Raw genomic sequence first — 18,351 nt, forward strand, 5'->3', positions numbered from 1 at the left:
GGACGATAGAGTCATTCCGGACTATCGTATAATTAAGAGTTTTAAGACTAAAATGGACGCCCCTAAAAATGGTGACTGAATATTCGTATTAAATTTCAAAATGCCGTGGTGATTTTTGGGATGTTTTCTTGGAAGTTCGAAGTCCAGGAGACGAAACTTAATGGCTTTAAAATGTGCAGTGAGATGACCCCTGTAACGAAAAGAAAACACGATGTCAGCTTCAACACATCTCCATAATATAATTATACTAGTATGAAACGTTGCTACTTGTGAGAAATACCGAGGTGTCCGTCGCCTTCAAACATACATGGAGATTGCGACAGTAGCTAACATAAACAGCAAGTTGTACCACACTTGGTTGAACCAAGGACATTATACAGAACCTACCTGTCTCGTATTTGTTGAACAGTTAGCTGTTGACAAACTTGCGCTGTTCGTGGGCGTTCCTATAGGAGCACACCGGCAGGAATTCATCGTAGAACTACAAATGTAGCGTCTTTAATATATCAGTTCCCACGTACTTTTTCCCCACAAGGGGGATCGAGGGTTTACCACGCCCACCGAGGAAACTGAACGCACATTAAAGGGAAGCCGCTGGCTTGGCGCCATGGCGCGCCAAACCACAACATAACAAACAAAGCACAATGGCTCGTGTTCGGTTCACGTAAATTGGCCATTGTTTAAATATAAATTTCGTGTGCTGACGCCTACAAATGTATCTCCTGAAATACAGCGACGTATTTTTTCATGTCCGCGCTAGCCGCCATTCCAGATCAGAGATTCTCATTAATATGCAAGCAGCTACGCTCTAATTGGTTCACCTTAGATGACCTGCGCTCTGATTGGCTAGAACGAAGCCGAGTGCATGCTGGGGCGCCCTTCCACGCGCGAAGTGCAGAGAGCTCGATCTCGAGATTGCCACATTTACGCTGGTTTCTACCTTATTTCTACGACTAATTAGCAACATCCTGGTGACGAAATGTGTACTCAAAAGAAATTTCGGGAAAACATATACGTACATGTGGATTTGTGGTGCCTTTGGCGTAATTTTGTTGGTCACATACAACGTAATGTAACACGGAAGTGCACGGAGTCGGAGTCGCAGCACGGCTTTCCGTCCCACTCTAAACAAAACTCCAAGGACATAACAAAACTCCCCAAAACTGGTCAATAAGTAGCCATAAAATGCTTGTGGGCACGTCTAAATATGCTGCCTTTTTTCGAGTGTTATAGGAATTTTTCGCGGTGTTTTTTGCACATCCCTAACGTTACCTCACGCCCGCCGCCTATTATGCACGGCGGACCGGGGCAGTTTAATATAACTTCAGATCATCTAGGATCGCATATTCGGTCGTAAAATAAGTTAACAAACAGAGAAAAACAGCAAAATAAAGTTGACAAACTATAGAAACGCTTGCCTGGGCAACAGTGACAAAACAAAATGTCGATCTAATTGATGCGCCGGTGATCGTTAAAACGTTTTAAACGTTACAATATAGAAAAATGCAGGCTAGATCAACGTTCCTTCCGCTGTTCCAGCGGTGTGTATCGGTAATTTCCCGCCCCGCATGAGGTAAATTAGTACTCCTCCCACTATTCCTATGATGTTACCGCGCCTGCATATGAATGGAGAAGTCTAACGGAAAAGAAACGCGTTACTTTCGGAAAAGTAACGGAAAACTTTCGGAAAAGTAACCAGTTAATAACGGAAAACTAACGGGAAAAAAACGGAAAAGTAACGGCCGTTAGGGTAACTATAACGCGAACGGTACTGTAACAGTACAGTGAAAAAATCAGGAATTACAGCAGGCTACTGTTAAACCCTGACCTGGCAGTGTGAGTCCGTTGTCCCTGGTACCATCAGGACAGTTCTTCCTCACCACAGCCTTCACATCCTCCAGGGCCTGGGGAGCCAGCGGAGCATTGAAACATCTCTTCTGTTGGGACAAACAATCAACACACAAAATTTATAAACTATTCTAACAATCACATACAAATACATGTACAACAAGGCTGGCAATTCGGCAATGGAATTCTTTTTATTTCATTAGACGAATAAGACTATATATGTATATAAGAGCAATGCAACAATGGCACAAATTATTACTCATTTTATTATTCATCACTCTTTGCAGCTCGTAAGCAAGTTCTCATTTACATGTATGTAATTTATACAAATTTAAAATATGCATATAAACCTAGTCTAAAAATTAACAATTGAGACTAAAAGTTAACAATTCACAATTAATTACATACATGTACATGTACATTTAGATGCCATCATAAGTAGACTGTATTTGACAGTATGAGAGGACTGTCTACAACAAGGGGGTAGCAATACATGTAGATACATGTACATGTAACTGAAAGCAGTGGTCGAAATACTTTTTTTCAGTGATCTGCAATATTGCAGAAGACTGAAGAGTGAAAATTTTGTTCTGCAATTTAGAAATACTTTCTGCAAATACACAAGCCTCCATACTACAATCTTGCAGGTTTATAAGCATGAACTATTGATTGATATGCAAATTGGTGAAGACAAATTTTTGGAAGTCCAAAAGGAAACAAAAGATTAAACAAGTCAAGACAAGGTTGATGCAAATTAGTGAAGAAGCTCCTGTTGTTCAAAACAGGAGCTTAAGTGTTGTCTGTCCTTGGGGCCAAAAGTGTCAAATCCCTAGTGCCAATTTTTACTGCTGCAAAATTGCAGATTGTATAAATTTTTCTTCTGCAAGCTTGAAAATCTGTCTGCAGATTGCAGACTGCAGACTGGTATTTCGAACACTGTGAAAGTCACATTTTTTTTAAACAAAAAGGTTAAGCTTATTGATCAAAAGAGGTCTTAATGGCCCATCAATTAAGAAGTAAGAAAATAACGAGTTGGCACAAATAAAATAAGCTTAAAAATAGATGTCTGACTCATACAAACCTGGAACTCATTGAGCTCTCTGTCTTTTAACAAACCATCGTTGTCAGCATCACAGATCTGGAAACAAGAACAACAAACTTTGTTAAAATGAGTTTTTGGGCTGAGAAACTTATTAAGTACATGATTGTACATGTACATGTCCATCATTGACTGTCCTGTATCTCAAAAGCAGCTTTTTGAAAAAGATTAAAAAAAGTAATTTTTAAGAAACTTAAGTTATAGGAAGATTTCAAACAATATTGTAAAAAAAAAATTGCAGTTTAAACAACTGTATCTTTATTTTCAATGTACATCGTAGTTCAATGCTTTTTTAGAAATATTACTAAAAAGTTCAAGGACTCTACAAAACATAAGGCAAGGGGTCCATGCATGATCTTTGTCTGAGTGTCCAAATAAGGGGCTGTACATTCTTAACCTTGTTATCTTTGTCATCCTCGAGGATTACTGATGCTGTCAGTAATTAGTACATGTAGATCTGCTTATGGTTTAAATTCACAATTCATTACTTGATTCTACATGTACAAGTTCTGCAATGACCACTATCTTACCGTGAATATCCTTGTCAGGGCTTTCACACAGGGGACTTTCAACTGGAAACCAACAACAACAATGACTTGAGATACAAGTTACTACATCCAGACATCCAATTCTGTCATTCAAATTTAATATTTCAGTTAGCAACTGTCCTTGGATAAGACATGGATGTGTGTTACAGGTAGCCAAAACTAAAAGACTATATTAAAAACCATCTTCTGGAAAAGATCACAAAAATTTAGCACAAGTTTACAGGTGAAATATTTACTTAAAGTCTAATACCTACATGTAAACTGCTGTAGTTATATCTGAAAATTCTTCACGTACACAGGCCTGTTACTTACATTGTACATTTTGTGACACGGCTATTGTACATGTACACCCTGGAGCATTGAAACTGTACTACTACTCTGGCAACTAATTTTTACAACCATGGAACTCCATGTTACAACTGACTGCTTCATAACGATATGTAAATTACTAGTATGTATAAATAGTTGTACTTGAGGACATGATATATATTATATTGTCCATGAAAAGTGTTTTTAAATCGCATTTTAAAATGTTGCAGTTTTTATCTGCTCTACATGCATTTCAAATATTGTGAAAATTGTAAATGTTGGCTCAATTCATGTTTTGAATTCATCGAACATGTCATACCAATGTCAATAAAGCTGAATGTGAATCTACATGTTAGTTCTTGTGGCTGAAGTTTTACCTCTTTCTCCTCTGCACAGTACAGAGGTGCTGTGGGATGTAGAACTGCCTTCTGGGCATAGTAGAACAGCTCTGAGATGTTCTTCAGATTCCTCGCAGAGCACTGAAAAAAAGAAAAAAAAATCTAGTTCAAGACCAGTAGAAATACATTCAAGAAATACAATATTTATCAACAATAAATACAGTAACTGATGTTTAGAGTTAAAACTTTAGATCCAGCTCAAAAATTCTCTCACCTAGAGCTTTCGACCAGTCACTCTGGTCTTCCTCAGTAGACTGACCCAGTGAGACTTGTCACGTGACTTCTTTGAAGTGTGACGTCAACACTGGGTCAAAGGTACTAGTATCTGGTCACACTTCAAAGAAGCCACGTGACAAGCTTCACTACATGTAGGTCAGTCTACTGAGGAAGACCAGAGTGACTGGTCGAAAGCTCTAGGTGAGAGAACTTTTTGTGTTGGATCTAAAGTTTTAACTCTGTAATTACCAACACAGATGAACTTTCATGATAATAAATACTGATGTATTAGTAAATTTGTGATGGGGATTTTTGTATTAAATTTGCATTCGATTATCAGTTTTGTTTACCATAATCACTATCAGTCATATCATAGTTGATTTAAACAACTAAGAATACTAATTATTACACTCACCTCCACACAGGTTTCTACCTCTGGGAACTGATTCATTACTGGTATGATGGACTGAAAGGTAGAAAATAACAACAAATTAATACAATTAAGTTATAGCTAACGTTCTCTGTTGTATGTATATGCAGAAAGCAAAAATGCAATTTGTTGACTATTGTATATATACAGCCAAGTTTTTAGATTTATTTAACTGTAGAAGTCAATATACAAATTAAATTACCTCCATTGAACTCTCCTCTTGAAGATCAGACTGAAAAACAACAATGAAAACTCGACTTAGACCAATGTAGAAGAATCTGGCCTGACTACACCACTAGTCAGGCCCCACTGAGCTTGATGACAAACACCTATACTCTAAGTCAAGTCTAAGAATAGATCAGTGCTTACATCACAAGGGGGGGGGGACATTTCGACTAGAGATGGCTTTCGCTTGCATTGTTCCCCCCTGGAAGATTTACTGATGTGTGTAACTCTCATCAGGGACTCTGATTTCTGAAAGTTCCTGACCTGGGCCCGTACAATGAGCCTAAAATTACTGATACTTCACTGAAAGATGGCTGTCCCATTTCCTTCTATGTAACCCAATCTTACCAGATAGTCAATTCTGGCATCTGAAAGCAGACCATTGACAGTGATCTGCCAGGGGGGAAAGCCGCATTCAACGTTTTGGTTCCAAAACGGTGTTCTATTCGAAATGTCCCCCTGTGACATAAGCAGTTCTTACAATTCCTTAAAAGTAAGCAGGACTGGTCTATTGCCATTGGGAACATCTTAATCCTGTTATTATATATATTAAGTTGATTTATGCATTGTGCTAACATGTACCAATTATTGTTAGACTGAAAACTTTCTGTAACCATATGGTGTTGGAAGCTGTGTCATGGCTTGGACTCTACCCTGAGCTCCTAATTGGACTAATTTTCATAAAGAATCTTGAGCTCCTTTTTTTTTTAGTTGTCCCAGCCTAAATTTTTGTCATTGGTGCATGGCCATTGGACCACCTTTAATTTCAAGCCCTGAAGGACCATATATGCTGTAACAGAGTTTAGTCTAATAGACAAACAAACAAACAAACATGTCTTTCCCAGCTCAGACCTACCTTGTTCCCTACCAGTAATACTGGCATCCTCAGGTCTTCTCCTACTGTCTCATGGATAAATGGTAACCACTTCTGGGTGATCTGTCAATAAAAGTAAACCATTTATAATACTTATAAACTAGTAGTAAATGTATCATTTCTAGTAAATACAACTTTATATTTATCTACCAGTACACAAAAGGCAGAAATGTTTGTATAGACCCAGGCCTACCATTTGTACAGAATAGTCGTTGTCTACAGCATACACAATGCAGACAACATTTGCCTGCAACACAAAATAAACAAATTAGTCATGTTATTCAATAATACTTGTATCAAGTGGATGGTATTGTAGGGAATATATATGGATAGTCTGTACTTCATAATCTGAATAGCCCGATGTTTAAAATGACTAGCATACAAGGAGTTATATAATAATATACATGTATATTGAAGCATGATTTGATTTTAAAAATATGTCATCTACTTTACGGAATCTCAAAAATACTACATGCATAGTTCAAGACACCACTATATTTTGTAATTCCAGTATTACTTAGGTATGTATAAAGGCATTGACAAGTTAGCCTTGGATTGTAGTTAATTGTAGTCATGTTAGAAATGTATGAATTACACTAAGAAGATTTTACAAAATAAAGATAGAACCCTTACCCTTAGGATTTCATCTTTTAGCTGATCTGTTGTCTGTTCTTGAGCTATAGCAAAAAAAGAAACAGCAATGCAATTAAGGAAATCAGAGACAGCAGACTTCACTCCATTACCCATTTTGCTTTGCAACGCTTACAATTACGAAAATGGTTGCACTAAGGGTGTGTGGATTGGAAAATGCTATGCACAATGTGTACTGGAAGTTAAATGTAGAGGATTTTTTTTCAGTGGTTATGGTATATGTGTAAATATGCGTTTCCAATTTACATATACATGTACTTACTTACAGAATTGTTTCAACCACTAACTCTAACAAGCTAATACTATAATAGGGGGACCAAACCCACAAATTGGCATGTACAGGATAAAAAATATGAAAACTAGAAGTTCTACCGCAGTACCATGGCCAACCACCAGAAAAAGAGAAAGAGATGGAGAGAGAGAGAGAGAGAGGGAGAGACAGAGACAGAGAGAGAGAAACACAGTCACACACACTTGTACATAACAAAACCTCCATTTCTCATGAACTGAGGTTATTGCAGGGAAAACCTTGTTTCCGCTTTTAACGCGAAAGTCTTCCTTACAGCACTACATGTACAGTACTAGTGATGGTACATGTAATATCTTACCGGAATAGTCCACTATGTGAGTGGGGACCTTCTCCGGAGTGACATCAGCAGGAATGGTGATCTCCTCTGCACGGGGAGGGACCTGGGGGAGGGAGAAGGAAATAACTCAGAGATTCACACTTCTAATGTTTAATTTGTATAGTATAATGTTTTGTATTTTGTTTTGTATTTTGTTTTGTAAAATGTAACAACCTCCTAGGATTGCTGCGTCTTTGGCATTTAACATGATGTTACGTCACGAAAAATTTTAAAGACACACAAATTTTTGGCTTGCTAGAATACTTCATTGGACCCTTCCTGGACCCTACAATTACTGCTACAATGTAGTAGTACTTGTGTGTGTGTGTAGGGGGGGGTCCCACTACAACAACAATTTAACTGAAGATACCGTATGACATGCTTTGATGGTGACTAGGACAGAATCTATGCAAATTGTAGTACGATTACCATTTTTTTTCTCTACATGAGTACTATAAGTACTGTAGTCTAGCTTTAAACTACATGTCATTACCTCATCTGGAAATTCTTCACTCACAAGGGACAGGATCAGTGAGGTTTTTCCTACTTGTGCTGCAAAAAAATAGTATGAAGATTGTTAAGGTACAAGTCAGACTACTAGTATCTATAATATATGCTACTTTCGTGATACTATTATTAATACACATATAAAACAGTCAGAAGGCTGTTTTCAACAATAAGCAAATTTATCCCTCTAAGTAGTAAGTCCTTGCCTATTCAGAGAAGCCAAGTGGCATTCAATTTGTAGTTATAACAATCATTAACATACCATAGGGTAGCTCTATAGTACAATGGAAAAATTAGATGCATCATGTAAACACAATGGCATCTGTCTTTCTGTCATTTGACAGAGTGTTTTCTCGGACATAACAGAAAAAATTTTGCCGAATCTGTCATCTTTATACTATTATTATAGACAAAAAATTGTGTGTAAAGATATAGAAAGAGATGTCATATCAGCAAAATTTGCCCCTAAAAATGCCCCTAAAAGAAATCAGAAGGAGAATCTTGTATGGCTGAACAATTTTGTTGAACAGCCTTGAAATTCTAATTAACTTAACATGATTATATCATTAAGCCATGTACTTCAATTTAATATTTCCCCAAAATTTTGCAACTGGATGACTATTGGTGTTTGTTTCATTTCTCCAAATCATCATCAATACATATGTATGTTCAAATCTAAAAAAAAAATGTGATTCATAAAAATCACATATCATAATACTAGTAACCTTAACAATATCATATTAAATAAAAAAAGACATACTTTCATCAAATAATCCATCATGGCATGGTATTAATATCATAGTAATAAACATCACAACAATGACATTCATAAACATAACAATATGATAACATATAGACTAGTAAACATTTGCAGTTTACATAATTTTTATTTCCTTCCTTCACACAACTGCTAGTTTTCTTTCAGCTTTCTTTCTCAAAATTCAAAAGTCATGGATAAAGAAAAAGAAAATTCCTAATTCTGCTACTGATTGAGTGCCTAATATGGCAAATCCATTTGGAAAATTGCTTCCCATATTTTTGGGAAGTGGCCATCATTGGGTTACATTATAATGATTAGAGATGCAGTCTATATTGATTAGAATCAATGTATTGATAAAATGTCTTATCTATAGCTGGAATAGTAAGATGCTGTTAGTGCTATCAAAGGAAATAATCCAGTTCGCGAAACGTGACCGAAAGCAGCAAGGTTGAAAAGAGGGAGGGGCCACAAATGACTTTCCACGTGATGAAGCTAACGCGACAGGAAGTCAGATCTCAGGGTATACGTACCACATAAAACATATATTATTAAAAAAAACATGCTTCTATCAAAATGTACTTCATCTACATAACATCCTATTCACATTACACACGTATAAGAAATATTATTATTAAGAATAGACTAAGGTACAATGTATAGGTCAGATCACTCGTACTACTAGATCAAATTTTATACTTAATTTGCGACCTATATAAATTGGTGGGGGAGGGGGGCAGTGTACCGTACTAGTACTGTAATGTGTAGTTCTGTTACAAATTATTTCTACTTACGTTCTCCAACAAGAAGGATCCTCACGTCCCTCCTCATGCTCATGGTGGCGTCCATTGTTCTTAGAAATGAGGCGACTGTCTTTGAGAAGAACCTGGAGTCCTTGGTTCGAGTTGTGCAAGCTCTCTGCCGGTGTCTGTCAGTCCGCCCTCCCACCCCCACAATAGCAAACCGAGGCCGTTTTGACTAAAATTTCCCACAGCGATGTCGTTTCTTTGCAGTTTTACCTCTTCTGATGTGACGATCCTACTGTATATCCAGCATGGTGCCCGAAAAACCCTTCCTTCCGGTGGATTTGGGGAGTTTTAGGCGTTTTCGGTAAATTCTAACCTCCAGACGATCATCTTCTCCAATTTTTAGCGCCTTCCGGTACGCATGCGTCGTGAATTGACCAATCAGAAGGAGTGTTTCAACCGGAGGGAAACTTTGAACGCCTCTTTCTTTGGACTTTACCATTTGTAAATTGGGGACACTAAAAATCAAGTACATTTAAATTCTGTATACAAAGGCTGTATTTAAAGTATTTGATGATTGAATGAGTCTACACGCCCAACTTTTTAAGAGGTTCTGGATGGGGGGTGGGGTGGCAATTTAAAGATAAATGTAGGAAGGCTAGAAACGCTTAATGGTAAATTCTTGGTCAGAATCGAGACATTGCCCTCCACTGTTCATAGGCTTATACTATGAGGGACTGCCAGAAACGCCTCCAGTATCAAAACATTCCAACACACAATACACATTCCCAAACGTGTTTTGGATTTGACCGCGTTTTGGAATAACGTTTATACAGGTGCACTCTATTTCGCGCATGTTTTGGAATGGGTTAATTTTTCGCTTTATATCCTCGGTGTATAAGTTTACGGTGGAATAATCCCTGGTTAGATGCGATAACCATCGAATAAACCACCGAGTGAGCTTTATAAATAGCGAAAATTTGTACATTTATTCATCTTACCGAATTTTTGGTGACCGTTTTGGACTTGTTGCAATATTTATCAATGTTGATAGGTGACGCTGTGAGACCGTCTGTTGTCGCGTTTCGCATTTAAAACATAGTACCCGGCAGTGATTTTCCCCCGCATTTTGCTTGAAACTATGCATTTTCAAACGTTCCATTTACAAGTATCAGGAAAGTGAGATAGTGCGTCGTATTTTAATATATTATCCCCTAAACTGTTTTGCAGGCCTGCTGTTTTGGGTACCCTGGGTTCAAGAGCGGCACATGTAACCTATGACCTTCTGGAGCTAGAAAGCTGCAACAGGACGAAATCTCGCACGTTTGTCTCGGGGTTTGTTTTGAAAAATTGCGCCAAGAAACCCTTCATGTTGCAATCTTTACTCCCCTGTCGTCAGTTTCCAGCTAGTTTCAGTATTTGTCGTGCCCAGACGAAGTGTTTTTGGCGGCGGTTCTGTGTTTTCTCTGGTCGGTGTGGTAGTGAAGGTGGGGAGGGGGGCGGCAGACGACAGCCCAGACTTGCAGTGTTTCCTCCGGGTGGAAGACATCTACAGGTGAGTACATAGCCTGGATGCCAGACCCAAAGCACACTGGACACAAAATATTTCAGTGTGCACACTGAGATATTTTGTGTCCAGTGTGCTTTGGGCTGGCATCCAGGCTAGTGAGTACACTCATTAAAAAAGATATTACAAATTTACCAGAAATTATTCTGAGAGATATAGAGAAGCTGTATGATATAATAGTAGGCGAAAACTTAAGAGTATTGTATTAGTAGAGATTGTCAATCTCTCTCTCTGCCAATACACCCAGCTAAAAATATAAATACACTGTAATTGTTACAGTCTCAAATTTTCGCCTTCTAGTATGTCATCCTGATTCTTACTATCACAAATGTATCACAATGCTGACAAGATACAATGTAGTAGTAGTAGTAGTATGACCTGTGACTAGTATCATATGGGAATTTTCTACGTTTCTTTAATGGGCCACAAAATGACTTATTTGGACACTTTAATTTGTAAGCACAAGACAACTTAAAAAAAGGGTTTTACTAGCTAGTTAAGAAATGCCATGTATTCGTCTATTTTATTTTTTTATCCATTGATGAAAAAAAACAGTCTCGAGCACTGTTGTTATTGTTTTACACATTGTTGCTATCCATGCCATATTATGTGTGTTTTATATTACAAGTGTGGCGTAGTGGTATCTAGAGTGTTTGTAAATTCAAACAAGAAGACCCGGGTTCGAACCCGGGTCGGAGCACAGGGGCACGTCTGAACACGCGCACCAACGTTGTGCCCTTGGGAAAGGCACTTTACCCCCCCCCTCCTCGACAAGTCTCCAACGGCAGTTGTCTTCAACTGGCGGACGAGAGCAGCGCCAGGCGGGCTGGCGTAGTCGAGGTGGACCTTGAGCGTAACCATCCCAACCGGAACCAACACGTCTCCCTCGATATGGATCTGCTGGGGAAGACGGATGCCCAAGTGTGTGGGTCTCAGATTCGCAACCTGTTATCCACCTTAACAAATCCATGCGAAGGCCATCGAGTCAACTGTAACCCTCACTCAGGTGTAGGGACTGACACGGTCATCCTAGTCGGAAAAATCTGTATCTGTACATCTGTATTATGAATCTGTATCTGAGTACAAATAAAGATAGCGAGTGATTGCCATAGTTTATTAAAGATATTATAAGTTACATGTATAACCTATTAGACCCACAAATCAATGGTTGTGGTAAGTCCATGTTTTTGCCTCTTTCATTGTCTTTTATTTTCAGAATCAGAACAACATGGCGGAAGAATTGCGCCACGTCAAGAAACGAAAGAAAGGCCAGACTTTCAGCAACAACATGGCAAACTTCTACCTGCAGGTGATCGGTGCAGGGTCCCGCGACACATGTCCTGCTCTCTTCGTCTTCAGCGATAGTAAAAGGTAACTAGAGAAGTAACAATTGCAAAGCAATTGCATAATATTTACCTTCAGACATGGTCTGCTGACTCTGCTCTGTTAATTCTATGTACTACGAGTACATTTGTATATTGGTGACAAGAGCAGAGCAGACCATGAAATTGCAACATTATTTTACCCAACACCAGTCACCATGGTGACAGACATCAACAAATCATGTCATTGGTCAGGTCAGAGGTCACTGTTTTGAGAAGAAGAAGAAACAGAACAAAAACAATATGTTTTCCTTCGGTAAACATAACTATGAGAAATTAACCTGCCTATAGGATTGTTCTGTTGTACTACAACTTGTATGGTACATACCCTGTCTGCACCAGTGTGAGACTGAGAGACCCGTTAACTGTGCCACCTAGCAGTTTCCTGATAAACTGCAGATAGCAGATCCAGAACATTTACCACTTGACATTTTGTTCAAATTGCAAACACATTTTTAATACAAAGACATGGATAAAGTTCAGTCTATAGTAAATTGAATTAGAATAGGTATAATATTACTGTTGAAATAATTGTCTTCTGTACAGATATCTTTTCAACTGCGGAGAAGGGACTCAGAGAATTATGATGGAACACAAGTAAGTAATCATCTTTCAGTTAACCTACAAGAAGGCAACTAAGATGCATAAGTGTGCATAAGTTACTGTTACAGTAATGCTACTTGAAATGCCTTGCCAAGAATGCTATCCAGTTCCTTGAGTGACTGTTTTAATAATGAATTGGGAAATGAAATGGAACCAGTCAGTACTGCCTTGGGGAAGGTGACAGAACTCCATACATGTAGTTCTCACAAGGCTGTTTGAGTGTTGGGGCCCACTGTGATTTGGAGTCCCCCTACGCTGTGATTTGGACCCCCTACGCTGTGATTTGGGCCCCCTACGCTGTGATTTGGACCCCCTACGCTGTGATTTGGACCCCCTACGCTGTGATTTGGACCCCTACGCTGTGATTTGGGCCCCCTACGCTGTGATTTGGGCCCCCTACGCTGTGATTTGGACCCCCTACGCTGTGATTTGGACCCCTACGCTGTGATTTGGGCCCCCTACGCTGTGATTTGGGCCCCCTACGCTGTGATTTGGACCCCCTACGCTGTGATTTGGGCCCCCTACGCTGTGATTTGGACCCCCTACGCTGTGATTTGGACCCCCTACGCTGTGATTTGGACCCCCTACGCTGTGATTTGGACCCCCTACGCTGTGATTTGGGCCCCCTATGCTGTGATTTAACCCCCTACTGCCTTTCAACCAGGCAGCGTAGGGGTGTTTCTTTTTGGGGAGAACCCTGTGGCCCTTCATAAATGTCTTCAAAAGTTAAAATTCTACTTTAGAATGAAGCTATAAGTATAACGGGGGAAAACAAAATTTGTTCTTCTTTAAGCAGGAAATAGTGTAGAGATCTCCATGGTTTATGAGTTTATACTTTTTGGGGGGAAGAATACCAGTTTGGCATGCTTGGCTTGACATGCACCATGAGAAGTTGTCCTTTTTTACTTGACCCCCCCCCCCGGAACCTCAATTTCCCATCCAAGCCAGCCTAGCGGGGACCAATAGGCGGGCAGCATTTCGGCCACACCCACAACCCGCGCTTTAGCAAGATATGGTTGAAAAAGATGTTTCTCAAAATTGTTCAAAAGATACATTTGTAAATTGTTTTCTGAAATTCTGTGTCTTTGAATAGTTGGAGCAAAATAACTACCGAGCCGAGTTAAACCATTTCGGCACTGGGCTTCTGGTGCTTACGTCGGCCGCGCGGCGTACAAAACAGTATCTTAGGCCAAGTCTTTGTCTGTGAAAATGTAAGAAAAGAGGCCGTGCAGTCCTGTCCTGCCGATAACCTTGTTGTCCCGATTAAACTTTGTTACCCAGGCGGTATGATCTCGAAAATATGAGTGGCAGCATCTCGATACCCTTTTTAAAGACAAGGTTTGATTTGCCGATTCCGAGTTTCCAGTGCTGAAGCCGCCGACACACCAAGTGTTGACGTAACTTCGGCACTGGAGATCTAGGACGGAAGCCGCCTCAACTCTGTATACCGAGTGCTGAGAAATTAACCCGTAACTTCGGTACTTGCATTATTAAATACACCAATTCTTACATTGTTTATCTGACATTTCCAACTCCGATTACCTGCCGCGCCGTACGGAAGGATGCTGTTCAACCCCATTGTCGAATGGAATCGACCGCAAAGTGGGCGTGGCGCGGAATGCTGGTCACCCATTGGTCGCCGCTAGGCTATGTGGATGCGAAATTGATGTAGGCCCCCCCCCCCCAAAAAAAATGAGAGCCCTGATATGTACAGAGAACTTCAAGCTGGTTCGTTACTGATGATGTTTGACCTTTTCCAGAGTGAAAGTGAGCAGAATGGAGGACATCTTCCTAACCAGAATGAGCTGGACCAATGTGGGAGGTTTGGGAGGTAACTTCAGTCAGTTCTACTTTTTCATAAAAATCCACATGTACGTAGCTTTTAGAAGTCATAATGTGAAGTATCCAGGTATGCTTGGACTACAGTTGTAATTTCCAAAACAAGAAATCAGACATTACCCAATTGCAAATTTTCAACTGTCACCACAGACTTACATGTACTGCAAGCTATGATCCTACATGTATAGTCTCCACCAGACACCTTTGCAGGCTGATAAATAGTAGAAATTCAGCCTGAAATTAAAAAGCCTAAAAAGAATGTAGCTGGCCAGGCAAACTGTATCCTCTATGGCCAGCTAACTCCCCTGGCCTGCTCCATTCTTTTTACTTCTAGTTCAATTTATCCAGCCTGCAAAAGCGTCTGGTGGAGACTACTACTAGTAAGATCCACTGATCACCGAATCACGTATGTTATCTGCGTGACGTCACAGAAGCTCATTCCTTGACAAAGGCTGGAGTTTCACAGTCCAAATATTTCTTGTTTCTGTTGTACCAGGAATGACACTGACCCTACAGAGCATTGGTGTACCAGAAGTGCGAGTGTATGGACCTCCGAATGCAGTGAGTCTGACACAGAAATATATTATTAGTCCTGAATTTCTAGACCAATCTGGCTGTGTGTCAATCAATAAAAGTTCAACCAATAAGAGAGCAGATGCCAAAGTTTTGCATTTGTCATTCAATCTATCTGTTTTACATTCCTAAGTTTTGATAGACACACTGTAGTTAGGTTTAGGTTATAGCATTGTAGCCACCTGTTTACTGTGCCACCTAGCAGTTGACGGACAAACTGCAGATAACAGATCTGTCCTATGTAATTAAACAGTCAACTGCTAAGTGGCACACAACTTGACATTTCAAATTTCAAATACATTTTTGTACAATACACAACTAGCAAGTATAGCTGTTTATATTATCATTTTTTTCTCTAACAAATGTTATAATTTTTTTATGGTTTAAGTGCAAATAAATGTAGTAAACAGTTTTGCAGTTGTTTAGCAGCACTATTAATAATAATTGTTCTCTGAAATTTTCTTTGAAATACTGTGTTACAGGAAGATTTCTATCAAGCATTAAAAGACTTCACATACTTTCCGAAGATTAAAGTTCGTAAGTATACATTTAAATGATAATTAATATACGGAACTATAATTATAGCATATCGAATCAAAATAATGTACCTTATGGTCTGCATGCCTTTTTCTGTTAAGCAAAGTCTTACTTAGTCTTTCTGTTTGTAACAGCTGCCAATGCTGCAGCATTGATTTATACATGTAGTAAATTCAATGCATTATAATTTACATGCCTTGTATATTCATTATTTATTTGCATGTTGAGTTGTGGCTCCTATGCTAGCATTTGGGGCTATCATAGTTTGCCCCGGCCTGTTTTTTTTTTATATAGATACCTGTATTATTGATTTTCTTACAAATTTTGAGAACGAACAAATTATTATTATTTTTTTTAACGGTGTCGCTCAATGCAAGGCCGTTGGCCACTTCTAGGAATAGAGCTAGAGGTATAGAACTGTAACAGCAAGTAAAAAAGTCGTGTAAAGTACCTTTCCCAAGGGTACAACATCGCGGCGCATGTTTGGACTTGTTCGGGTACGACCCGGAATCGAATCCGGGTCTCCCCGTTTTATAGGCCAGTGATGTACCACTACACCACACGACGCCAATGAAAATGGTGTTGCCTTTATTGTCCCTTTCCTGCCCCAGGTGTGAAGCCGTACCATCTGTCTCCCATGTCTGATGATGTCATGACTGTTTGGCAGGTGCCAATCAGAGGTGAGCAGGAATCTTTCTCTTAGGCAGCACATCAGCAGAACGTACTGCACCAGCGCGAAAAACTGATTTTAACGGCTTTCGTTGGTCAACATTGCATAAGATTTTTGCCTATTGCAGACAGTAACTTGCTTCAAATATCATACATATATTACATATATAGACAAGTTTAGAACATAGTGATACAAGTACAAAAAAATTTTCTCTAATTGCATTATTTACTCTCATCCAATCACAGCTCCTGACACATCATCACATGGAGGAGGTCTCAGTCCTAGGGCGGGGTCAAGGTCACCTGACCATGATCTCAGTCCCAAAGCTGGCAGCTCTAGATCTCCTTCCCAGAGTCCTGTGGTCAGGAGAAGCAGTTGTGATGTTTCTGACATTGACTCAGAATCTGATGATTCCAGTAGATCATCCAGTCCTAGAAATTCACCTAGTAAGTAACTAATATTAAAGATATTTCCTTTCTACTGAGTGACGTTACAGTTACTGTCCCCGTTATAGTCAACCTGGTACTTTGTTAGAAAATTGTTTTTTCTTTTTTCAGATTTTTGTAGATCTTTGCTAGATTTTAGTTACATTTTCGTATTCTCTGTTTCATATCAAATTATACAATCATGTATCTAGTAATTATTTCCTTTAATTTTAGAACAAAGATGTACATAATACATGTCTATTATTGCTTATTAATAGTTATGAAATTATCATTTTTGGCAGCTGGGGTTGTGGGTGAGTTTGTCTGTTTGACCAAGTAGGTTGACAGAACTTTGGTTGGGGAAAAGATTGACAGGCAGATTGGTGGGAGGTCAAAAAAGGGAATTTACATGTAACTGGTCAGCATAGGGGGAATTCAGGAAGCAGAGACCTGCATGCTACCCAGATGTCTGAAACCTCAAATTTCTTGTTACTTGTTTGTAATTTGAGCATCAAAGTTTATTTTTTATTTCATACCTTTCTTACAGAGTCCAAGAGAAGAAAAACATCCCAGAGGGATGAATCCCTTGTTATAAGTTATATTTGTAAGGTATGTCCATGTTTCTTATGCTGCCATTGACTTTATACTTAAGGCAATTCAGTTACTGCAAGTAAGTTAATAATTAATCTAATTTTAATTATTAATGATTATTGTAAGTAATGCAAAATAATGTACTTTCAAATTTGATCAGAATGGTGAAGTAGCAACTCTATATCTAAAACTGTTACTATCAATAATGATCATAGTAACTCTTGTAATAGATTAATTTTTTATTAAACTGTTTAGAACAACAGTACTTTTAAAGGTGGGATGGGAAATGTTTTGCATTAGCTGGCAAATTATCTGCGTACACATGTAATCTTTTTATGTCCCATTAAACATAATTTTGCCTTTTTATTTTACAGTTGAAGCCCAAAAAAGGCAGGTTTTTAACAGAAAAAGCCTTGATGGATGGAATCAAACCGTAAGTATTAATTAAAAAAAATCAGTTTACTGATACATGAAGTTTTGATAAAATTTACATTTTTGCTGAAAATTGCCCAGAATTCTTATGAATTACATGTTTATGGCTCACAAAAAGAATCATTGAAAACCAATTACCCCTAAACTGGAGTATTTAATATTTTAATGAAGGTTAGACATCCGGGTAATAAAATCAAGAAAACGTACTCAAGCAACTGTGGATAGATTTTGAAAACTGTCAGGTAGCATCTAGTCAGTGACTTACAGAATCTGTAGTTGACCAGATATTTTTGCAAAATGCTGTCAGCCAAAAAGTAATGGATGCTACTTAACCAGCGTGCAAAATACCTGGTTGCCCAGTTGCCCCGGGCAACCAAATTTTACTTGGGGCAACCTATTTTTGAACCTAGGTAGCCCAGTGTGCTACCTGAATTTTAAGAATGCCCCCCCCCCGAAATCATGCCCACTTGGCTTGCACCACTGTATCCAGCAGATACT

The 18,351-nt window shown here is 38.9% G+C and overlaps 3 protein-coding genes across 4 annotated transcripts in view; 2 read left to right on the forward strand and 1 right to left on the reverse strand.

Annotated features, from left to right (window-relative positions):
• Window positions 1-1,793: 1,793 nt before the first annotated feature.
• On the reverse strand, window positions 1,794-9,690 carry LOC109481459 (mitochondrial Rho GTPase 1-A-like). Its single transcript, XM_019784045.1, has 12 exons — window positions 9,283-9,690; window positions 7,718-7,776; window positions 7,207-7,288; window positions 6,581-6,624; window positions 6,141-6,194; window positions 5,930-6,010; window positions 5,051-5,080; window positions 4,834-4,884; window positions 4,182-4,283; window positions 3,478-3,519; window positions 2,930-2,986; window positions 1,794-1,937 (listed from the first exon to the last, which is right to left on the reverse strand). Exons 1-12 carry the CDS (start codon window positions 9,335-9,337, stop codon window positions 1,794-1,796), a joined length of 801 nt encoding a protein of 266 aa, XP_019639604.1. The 5' UTR covers window positions 9,338-9,690.
• Window positions 9,691-10,538: 848 nt separating this feature from the next.
• LOC109481460 (zinc phosphodiesterase ELAC protein 2-like) lies at window positions 10,539-12,784 on the forward strand. The gene is made up of 3 exons (XM_019784046.1): window positions 10,539-10,789; window positions 12,018-12,172; window positions 12,730-12,784. The coding sequence occupies exons 1-3, from the start codon at window positions 10,604-10,606 to the stop codon at window positions 12,782-12,784; spliced, it is 396 nt and encodes a 131-aa protein (XP_019639605.1). The 5' UTR covers window positions 10,539-10,603.
• Window positions 12,785-14,549: 1,765 nt separating this feature from the next.
• The window catches only part of LOC109481523 (zinc phosphodiesterase ELAC protein 2-like), a 14,534-nt gene continuing 10,732 nt past the window's right edge, over window positions 14,550-18,351 (forward strand). For both annotated transcript variants that reach the window (XM_019784099.1, XM_019784100.1), the window contains exons 1-7: window positions 14,550-14,617; window positions 15,122-15,186; window positions 15,681-15,735; window positions 16,347-16,415; window positions 16,651-16,851; window positions 17,378-17,439; window positions 17,796-17,854. In XM_019784099.1, coding sequence (XP_019639658.1) covers window positions 14,563-14,617; window positions 15,122-15,186; window positions 15,681-15,735; window positions 16,347-16,415; window positions 16,651-16,851; window positions 17,378-17,439; window positions 17,796-17,854 — 566 coding nt within the window. In that variant the 5' untranslated portion in view covers window positions 14,550-14,562. The remainder of the gene's footprint in view (window positions 14,618-15,121; window positions 15,187-15,680; window positions 15,736-16,346; window positions 16,416-16,650; window positions 16,852-17,377; window positions 17,440-17,795; window positions 17,855-18,351) is intronic.

The sequence above is a fragment of the Branchiostoma belcheri genome, unplaced genomic scaffold, assembly GCF_001625305.1.
Source record: "Branchiostoma belcheri isolate BF01 breed outbred unplaced genomic scaffold, Haploidv18h27 scaffold56, whole genome shotgun sequence".
NCBI classification, from domain to species: domain Eukaryota; kingdom Metazoa; phylum Chordata; class Leptocardii; order Amphioxiformes; family Branchiostomatidae; genus Branchiostoma; species Branchiostoma belcheri.